The following is a 10,227-nucleotide window of genomic DNA, read 5'->3' as shown; positions in this document are numbered from 1 at the left end:
TAAGTTCAATTTAAAAAATCTAGAGGCTTTTTGCTTTATAATATAGTTTAGATTTGGTATGGTCTTTTTCTTCATTTCGGAACAATTGATTTGGTCACTTTGGCTTATGATTTCTTACTAATCCGATAAAACACGGTATATGATTGTATGCGTGTGTTAAGATTTTGTGGCTTTGGTGATTTTATCTCAATCGAGATCAACTTAATATCCAATGAACTACATAATTGATGCAAATCTTTATTGTAATGATAATATTGTTTACCACAACGACACTATGGTACATGGAATAAAAAAAATTGGTGTTAAAATTTGCATTTACAATAGTTTGGTTCTCATTTCCTATGGCAAGCCAAGTGTAATGGGACCAATGTATCAGACGATGACCCATTTACAATATGATCAAAAACCCATTTATTCGCTGCTTCAGTATAATGTATTCCATCCCATAAAATCCTAGACGAAGGATCTTTACAAGATCCTACAAAGATCTCTTTCCCGCCGTTGCTTACTTTTCCGCCACATCCAACATGTGTGTCATAGTTGTACTTTCCGCCATAGCCACAACAAGCTCTAAGGGGATGCTCAAATCCTGCATTTTCAACAAACATTTGCACTACTCTTACAAGAAAGAATTTTTTTTTTTGAACTGCCAACTTTTATATTTTATTAAAACAACTTTCTTTTTTGTCAAACCTATGAATGTTTACCATGCTTGCTTGCTTGACTAATAAGTGTATATCTTGCTTTATAAATATCGACATAGGTGATCACGGTCTCAGGAAGTTCCTCTCGTAGCTGGTCTATAAGGTCTTTTAACTGAAGGTTAAAGAATTGGGCTAGTTCATTATACGGATTAGCACATCCGTTGCTGTCTTTTTGTTCCGACTTGATTGGTAAATGTTCCAATATGTATGGTAAACACCCAATTGGACCAGTATTGTGTACCCAAAAGGATCTTGCTCCTTTATTGTGTACATCCTATAACGAAAAGCCTGATCAAATAAGTAAGAGATATGTACAATATATGAGACAAAATTTGTTAAACTTATTGTAGGGGAAATTCAAGATAACAAACAAAATAACCGGATATAATCAATCTTTGAAGGCACGTGATCGCTTTCAGATTGAATCAATTTGGCGGTTCACCCAAACTATTCAATCGGATACAATCAAAGATTAAGAATTTTCTGTGTGGATGTGTTTGAGAGAAAAAAAACCAGAGGAAGAAAAAGAGAAAAAAAGAATCGAAAAAACGATAAGATAATCCTGTTACGGGATGTTTTAATTATCATGTTTTGAATTTGGCAAATTTAGTCCCTCGAATTCCGAAAATAAAATTTTCGGAAAGAGTTTTACCATAACAATTCAATGGAAATAAAAAATTTAGTAGCTCGACCCCAGCCAATAAGTTGGGGTATGATTTAAGCAATAAGCATAATTCACTACATAAATTTAGTATGACAAATTACATCTTAAAAAATATGAATCCCTCACCTGAATGACGGTTTTGAACTGACCTAGGATATCAGGAATCGATTGTTTGACTTGATCGATTGACAAGTTTAACAACAAACCACCGGTTAAATCATTTTGCCCAATATCAAACGTGTATAAACCACGTGAAAAAGCTTCCAGTTTGGGAAGTAATTCCTCAAAGAGCCTACTTTCTGCTTTTAGATATAGAGATTAGATGAATATACAATACATACATCATGACATATTATGTATCTGTATGTATGGGATGTTACCTTTGCGAATAATTTGAGTCCTATGATAAAAATCGTTGAGCTGATATGATTGAACGTTTAAGGAGATGGGACTTAAACCACTTTGATGGCGAGTTGTATTTTGAGGTCTAATTGTTGAACCACCTGTGGCGAAGTTGGCTCCTTGGGTGAAGTTTGAACCCAAAGCATCTAAAAATGCACTGAGGTAGGGTAGCCCCAAACTCTGTACTGTGAAAACACGAATTCAGTGGTTAATCTTATTGAAACTTAAATTCTTTTAAGTAAGTAACGCCCAATGCCGTCTTCCACGGGTTTTGGGTCCCAATACCTCGACGGTGTATGGGGGAGGTTAAGATGTAGACAGCCTTACCCCTACCACGACGGTGTAGAGAGGTTGCTTCCAGATTCTATTTAAAATATCATATACACATTTTAAATTTCATCAAATACCTTTACTATTATACCATGACTAGACTAATATTTACTTATAAACTTATGAATTGTGATACCCCGTAGCATAAAGGAATCACTAAAACATGATTGCATAAACTTAAGCTATATGATGTAATCCCAAACACAACCCGGACATATTACTTTAGGAGGGTGGGGTCGCAAGTGCATACCTATAAAGTCGATGATCAGACGCCCATCAGAGTATCTACCAGCCGGACGATGGAAAAATGTCTCCCCATTGGGTGGAGGAGCCTGGCCAAAAGCCGCGGACAAGCCACCAGTATCCGAGTTTGAGTCACCAAAGTTGAAAACGGCCGGAAAATCACATGGTTGGTTGCTGATATTGGCCTTCACAGATTGATTTGATAATAATATTAGTATGAGTGATACATAAGCTTTCATGCCAGAAGTTTTGCAGCCATTGTGCTCCATGATAAAAGTGCAGAATTCAAATTGAATTATGCATTGCAAGATAAGGGGCCAATATGTCTTTCCAGGCTGTGGAAACAAACAATATCCGTGGGTGTGATCATATTTTATGGATCTACCTTTCGTTTTCTTTCTTTATTTTTTTGTTTTCATTCTTAATTAAAAGTAGAAATATATCCTTTTTGGCCTGATACACATGTTTGTATTTGAAATTGTTTATATCTATCTATAACTCTTATAAAAAATAGTTAACCAAGTTTTTTAAAGCCTTCTTGCAATATAAAATTATATTGAAACAATGCCACATAGGATATGTGTCAACTCCATATTTTTTTCAAAAATAAACTATATATTAAAAAAAAAAATGAACTTATATATATATTAATTAATGGAAAATGATAATGACAACCCTAAGGGTTGTTATTAACAGCTATTACATGCATAAAAAATAATACTTTATATATCAATAATCGTCCCCTGAATTTTCGCAAGACAAAGTATAAATTTTAATGTATCAAATTAATTAATACTGACAGCCCTAAGGGCTGTCATTAACAAAACTATTAATTAATTATTAATAAATAAATAAATATATTGTAGAAATCTAAGATCTTCTCATTAGATAAAATGATATCTTCTCTTTAACTAAAAAATCACATCTATACCTAATGATATTTCATTATCTTTTTTATTCAACATTATATAAAGTTCTTTTCCTTTTTTTCTTATGATGATTATATGGAAGTTTTCAAAACTATATGAATATACAAAAATAAAACAAATAAATAAAACAAATTAAGTGTAAAAAATAGATTTAATTAGTTAAAAGATAACATCGAAACTCATAAATCTTAACATTATAGTAACTACACCTTGAATATATGTTCCAAATTTAAACTTTTTTTTTAATAAACAATATCCTCTTTTAAGTACAAAAACTACCTTGGTGTATACCTTCTTCTTTGCCAATAGCCGGTAAGTACAAATAAGATGGGTTTTATGGTAAACGTACAACTAATTAATACATTTTAACAAAAACCCTTAGGGTTTCATTTAGCAAAACCCAAAAAAAAATTGAGTCATATAAATTCAAGTAATTGTAAATCACCCGGAGTCCGAGACCTACCCCACCCTTAAACCAAATTCTACATCCTAATTAAGACATAGTTAAATTATCCTCTTTGAATTATATATCCAGCCAATTGTAATTTTTCATGTGACTTTTAACTTTTTTGGAGAGAAATGTAGTGAAATTGTCATTCTACATTAAGGATCAAATTGTATGTCTTTGAGTTCTGTTGTAACAAAACGACTACATGATACATGTTCTAGATGTAAATCATTTAGTGGCAATAAAAGACAAATTACTAGAATTACTAGAAGAAAAACATATTACTAAATTCTTAATGGTAATTTAAAGTATAGCTTAATAGCTTAAGTCCTTCTATCTCTTTAAGTTCATATTTTGTCAAGCTTTTGGTTAAATCTATTTCTGTTCAACCATATGTTTATATGTTACTAAACTATCGATATAGTTCACATCACGTAATTCTAATGAAATATGTTCGCTATCGTTTCTTCATATATAAAGTATATTATATAGTTTTTTATACAGCTCGCGCATCGCACGGGTCAAAAACCTAATATATATATATAACTGTATTATGTGTGTTATGATTTAATTTGCGACAACTAAAAACTTGAAGATGGATGTTTATAATCACAAGTGATTTAACAATCTCTCTCTCTATATATATATATATAAGGCTATCAGAAAGTGCTCACGTGGCACTCTCTGAGCCTGCCATGTAAGCGTTTTCTGATGTGGCATCACCAGAATGATCCAAGTGACACATCAGCATCCACGTGGACGTCTACTTTGCTTAGTGTCCACGTAAGCAATCAAGATTTACAATGATGTTTTATTAAACTTTTTATAAAAATATTGGAGGTAGGGATTGAACCCATGACCTCCAAGATAACATGTGAACTTCTTTGCCAGTTGAACCACAATGAATTTTGTTTATTATTTGGAAAGTCACAATAGAAATACTATTGTTGTCTTAAAATATATATCTTGCAATTGTTCATCCGATAATTAATATAGCTAGACATGAGAATTTAAATTTTATTAATGTTATTGTCATTCAAATCTTTTGAGAGTTTTTAATAATCAGTTAATGCAAACCAAAACTTTTGGTTATTTATAATTCACAATACATGATTCTTTTGTAGTACAATTTATCATATAATTTTCATAGAAATTTAACACTTTCATCTCGAGGTTTATTTTTCATTTATATATTATTCAACTTAATTATGAATCCAAAGATAAAAATTTGGTAGAGATATAACTAGAACATGTGGATTTTTTATTTTTATTATTATTAAATACAAAATATGAGGAAATATGTTTGCCTGAATCTAACAAGTTGTAAGTGATATTTTTAAAAAAAAAAAAATTAGAAATGCTTTCAAATAAAACGTGTCATTTTTTTCGGTTGATTTCGTGTTTTTAGTATGTAAGTTGATAGCAAATTACAAGTTTAATTTCTAGAAATCTTTCGTGCATTTTAACTGTTGATTAATTTAATATGTTTTTGTTTAACCTTAACTTCTATATACCAAAGACGAATCGAGGATGTTGGTTATCTTTCTTTGACTTATAAATTAAATAATTTATTATGTGAGTTCACTTTGTGAACAAGTGCCGAGGTAGATGCTAATAGATTCATATATTAGAGCTCGGGGTTCATTAAAAACCATCTGTCACATTTGATGGAAACATGGGACAAATTGCCGAAGGTCATGAAAGGTATTGAATCTACCGACTCTTCGCTTGGATATATTCGAGGGGTTATTTCAGTCCAATTACTTATAAACTTGATGAATCAAGTTATGTGTTATATCTATACGTAAAAAATGAATAAAGAAGTTGACTGGTAGCAAATTTCAATCCTAAGAAATTCTTAGACCAAATCAAGTTTTAAGCTAGCTATTTAGTCACAATTAAATGGAGTTTTGTGGGTAATATTTGACGTCATATCTCTTAATGACGTGTTGTTATAGGGTCTATCTGCAACCAATTGGTGATACAATTAATGATGTTTTACAAGCCTTTTTGTTTATCATTTACATTCTACAATAGATTTCATTTTATCAATATTCACATATTAGCATCTTTAGTAATAAATTTCACACAATAATACCAATAGTTTTTATATTATCAATATTCACACATTGACATCTTTAATAATAAATTTTCCATTTTAATAAATATTTTCCGTCTATATTTTAATAATATTTCCAAGCTTTATGTATTGGCTCAAAATTAAGATATTAAAATGTGTAATTAAGTCTGAAACTTTTGTGTTACATTCAAATTTTATAACGATTCTCACCTAAGCATATGTGTACAAATTATAACTTATATTGGCGTACATTATTATAAGGCTTTTAAACAGTTGGGTCTTAAATAGTAGATTAGCACTCCTATAAAATTAAAATATGTTTTTTTTTATAAAAGTTGATCATCATTTTTAACTCATCATTTTTAACTAACATATAAAGTTGTTTTTTCTCATACATTTTTTTAATGCTATATTTGAGCAACTGTGAAAGCAATTTTAAAGTTTTTCGATATTTTAAAGTAATATGGTACATAAGGCTTTACATTTCAAGATTTTAAGTTATTATTAGCAATGTTTCTATTGTATCATGTGAATTAAATCCTTTTTTAATAACTATATGTATTTTTATTTAACTTATAGTTTTTTATACTTCATCTAATGACATCTTTTAGTATACACAATATTCATTTATTTATTAATGATTAATTAGTCAATAATTATAAATTTTATTAGTCCATGGAATACATGGGTTATACTTCAAAAAATATCAAGTCCTATAATAAACGTCCTATTTAGATAGATTAATTAAATCAAATCTATAAGGGGGAGGGAGTGGTCATTTCATAACCAAACTTTTATCAAATTTTCACCTTATCACTCTCCATTAAAAATCCTCTACTTTATTTTTCCTCAAACTTTACCAAACTTCACCAAAATATTGATATCACTTTCACCAAATGTCACCAAACTTATAAACACTATTTCCACATCATACTTTTATGTCATTTATTTTTAATACATAAAATCAAAAACTATATAAATTAAAACATCTAAATAAATATAAATACAATCAACAATAAAATAAAATAAAAATACAGGGATGACTGAAATGTAATTAATATAAATAAAAATATAGTTTCAAAATTTGTATAGTATCAAATCATAGGGACTATAATGTAAACGATAAAGAAAAAAAATCTTTTAAAGAAAAAAAGATAGAGGCACCCATATAAGTATTTCAAGTAGATAATATAAGTATTTCAAATAAATATATTTAAATTCTAAAATAGTAATATAACAGAAAAACATTTTGTGATTACTTCAAAATATTAGAAAAATGGTATATGTAAATTAATATATATAACTTCCATTGCCATACATATTAAAAATGGAAAAAAAAAAAAGAAAAAAAAACAGAAGGAACACCTATGTTTTTAATCATTAGTGGTCCCTCACAACCCCTATTCCATCCCATGTCTCTTTGGTAAAGTTTGCCGAAATTCACACCTTCTCTCTTTTGGCGTAACACAGGCGGTGGTGTTACTACCCGCCGACCTGGTCCATGGGTTTGCCGAATACCACTGTTTCCCGCTTACATATATAATACTTACATAGTTACATCTACTAAATACTAATTTGAATGTAAGTATACATTTTATGAGTCACTAACCACATTCAAATCAAACATATGAGGATGTCCTCTTAATTTTTTTTTTTAATGGGGTTGCTTGACAATGGTAGGATTGATTAAGAGTGTTTTTCTTGAGTTCTAAAACCATGTTTTTTTGGGTGGCTTTGGACAACAATATCAAGTACAATCTTATTGACTTCAAGTGTAGATTTTACAATCTACTCGTATTTATTAGATGTTTACATATATAAAGATCATCTAATTTTTATAATATATAATTTTTATAATATATAATTATATGTTTACTTTCGTTATAACATTATGTTTATTGTATGTCATTTATGATAGATTATGTTAGAAAATAAAATAGACGGGTTTCACATAGTATTTTATATTGATGCAAAATTTGGGGGAAAATATATTTTGAAACGAAATAAAAAGGTTCAAGATTTATAATTTAGTATCACAATCAAGGTAGGAACCGAAATTAAAGTAAGCAAAATCTTAAAAGCAAAACAATACATTGAATTTTGGCAGTATATAAGAGAACAAATCCAAATTTTGCCAAATGAGGCACAAGATGAGTGTGAGTGTGAAGTTGAGACTTTTGACCTTCTGATATATAGTCGAGACCACAACCACGTAAAGCCATATAACATCACGTATGTATGGTCACTAAAGTCTCCAAGGTGACAATATTGACTTTAAATCACATTTTAAAGTTGACTACATATTAATTAATCAAACACCATTCATAAAGTTTTCAAAATACACTATAGAATTCTAAACTCACCTTCTCTTCCAAAAATGAAATCCTCATTGCTTAAAGCTTTTCTTTTTCTCTTCTTCGTGTCAAAGTTTGCCGCAGGAGATGTCCTCTTCTCTTCGGTGCCACAATCTCTTTTCATCGATGCTTCTCCTACAGAAGGCCAAGGTAATATATACCACACTCGTCTAGTTAAGCTCGTGTTTCAATTGAGTTTCTTATGTTTTATTTATACTTCTATGTTTTCGTTGACTCAAGTATCAATGGTAGAATTGAAACCCATATACATCTTCTTTGTGACATGAAGTTAGCATATAAAAAGTTAATGGGTTGTTCCAAAAAATAGGTTTTCCTTAGAAAAAAAGCTGGGCATATGATTAGGCATACGATTGAGCACGAATTTTCCATCCTGAAAAAGAAACAACTACATGCCGCTGAGCCCAAATTTACCATGCGATACATATCACTAATGCCACTTGTAGCAAACATGGTATTTTTGGTATCGCTTATGCATTTAAGCCTTAACACGTTTTTCTAGCACTAATTTTGATGTGGTTAAAAGATGGGCCTAATAGAGAAAAATGAACACATGCCAAAAATCAATTATAATAATTAAGAAATAAACTGTACATGTAAACCAATATGTAACGATTAAACGGAGTAGGCAGATCTATAGACATATTAGTGCTTAAGGAGCATACTGAGTTTCAGTGACTAAGTAATCAACAAACATATGTTATTTTCAGTTTTAAAAGCCGGGGAAGACGATATAGTTGTTACATTCGGAGTGAACCAAACTGCTGAATTATACAAGAAACTGAAGGTGAAGCTATGTTATGCACCAATAAGTCAAGTGGACCGAAAATGGAGAAAGACATATGACAAACTAAAGAAAGACAAAACATGTCAATTCACTATATATGACAAACCTTATGAGTCGAATATTGTCGAAGGATTTAAATGGAAGATTGAGAAAGATACACCTACAGCCACGTATTTCGTGAGAGTGTATGCGTATAATTCTATCAACGAAGAGATAGCTTACGGGCAAACCACGAACGATAAGAAGACGGACAACTTATTTAAGGTTCAAGGAATCAGTGGGCGTCATCTTTCAATTGATATTGCATCCATTTGCTTCTCTGTGTTTTCTTTGTTTTCGCTAGTTGGATTTTTCTTCATAGAAAAAAGACAATCTAAAATCAAAAGTTGATCCTATAATAGGTTTGCTTAATGGCTTCCAATTGATGATTCAGCTTTGCAGTTACCAGAAATATGAATTACACAGAAATTTATATATCATGAGACTTTTCAAAGGTTCGAATGTAAGACTCTTCAACAAATTAATGTATTTATTTTCTAGAGTTAAATGTAAGAATGGTCCCTGTACTTTGTCCATTTTTGTAAATGCAGTCCCTCTCTTGAATTTTAGCAACGATGGTCCCTGAAGACATGTTTCAGTTGCAACATTAGTTCCTCTCTAACGGATCCGTTAATTAATGTCGTTAAGTTTCCCATATGAGTAGCACGTGAGGGGTGTTAATGTCTTTCCACCTACACAAACCTAGGGATCTTCAAAACTATTCATATGCGAACCTGTTATCCGAAAATTTGATCCGATTTTCTTTGAAAAGTCGAATATCCTATATTTCAAACTTAAATTTGGATAGTGACTTTTGAAAAATTTAAAAACATCGATATTTTTTTCTTAAATACGAAAATATCCAAAAATGTCAAAAAAATATCGAAAAAGATTATTTTCAATATCCGGAAATATTCTAAACTTTATGAAAATATCTGAAACTTAGTCTCAATAAGAAAATATCTAGGATATTTAATTTTTTTTCTAAAAAATTCGGATACTTCGGATATCTGAAAACTTCGAATATCCAAAATTTTGAATATGTTTAGATATTGAAATCCTTTGTTCGAGATTTTGAATATCCGAAATTTTGGGGGATATCAAGTTTCAGCTATCCGATTTTGAATATTCAAACTTTCGCATACTGAATTTCAATATCCAAGGTTTCAGATATTTTTGGATATTTCGAATGCACGGGATTTTCAAAAATCATTATCCGGATCCAAAAT

General features: G+C 30.3%; 2 protein-coding genes across 2 annotated transcripts; one reads left to right on the top strand and one right to left on the bottom strand.

Annotated features, from left to right (window-relative positions):
• Positions 1–217: 217 nt before the first annotated feature.
• Positions 218–2,654, bottom strand: LOC122596165 (GDSL esterase/lipase At3g26430-like). The gene is made up of 5 exons (XM_043768696.1): positions 2,351–2,654; positions 1,749–1,955; positions 1,495–1,667; positions 708–978; positions 218–589 (listed from the first exon to the last, which is right to left on the bottom strand). Exons 1-5 carry the CDS (start codon positions 2,610–2,612, stop codon positions 333–335), a joined length of 1,170 nt encoding a protein of 389 aa, XP_043624631.1. The 5' UTR covers positions 2,613–2,654; the 3' UTR covers positions 218–332.
• A 5,432-nt stretch (positions 2,655–8,086) lies between these two features.
• On the top strand, positions 8,087–9,544 carry LOC122596105 (high-affinity nitrate transporter 3.1-like). Its single transcript, XM_043768625.1, has 2 exons — positions 8,087–8,304; positions 8,883–9,544. Exons 1-2 carry the CDS (start codon positions 8,178–8,180, stop codon positions 9,347–9,349), a joined length of 594 nt encoding a protein of 197 aa, XP_043624560.1. The 5' UTR covers positions 8,087–8,177; the 3' UTR covers positions 9,350–9,544.
• The last annotated feature ends 683 nt before the right edge of the window (positions 9,545–10,227 follow it).

This window comes from Erigeron canadensis, chromosome 4 (genome assembly GCF_010389155.1).
Source record: "Erigeron canadensis isolate Cc75 chromosome 4, C_canadensis_v1, whole genome shotgun sequence".
Lineage (NCBI taxonomy): Eukaryota > Viridiplantae > Streptophyta > Magnoliopsida > Asterales > Asteraceae > Erigeron > Erigeron canadensis.
This window is presented reverse-complemented; position numbering and strand designations above follow the sequence as displayed.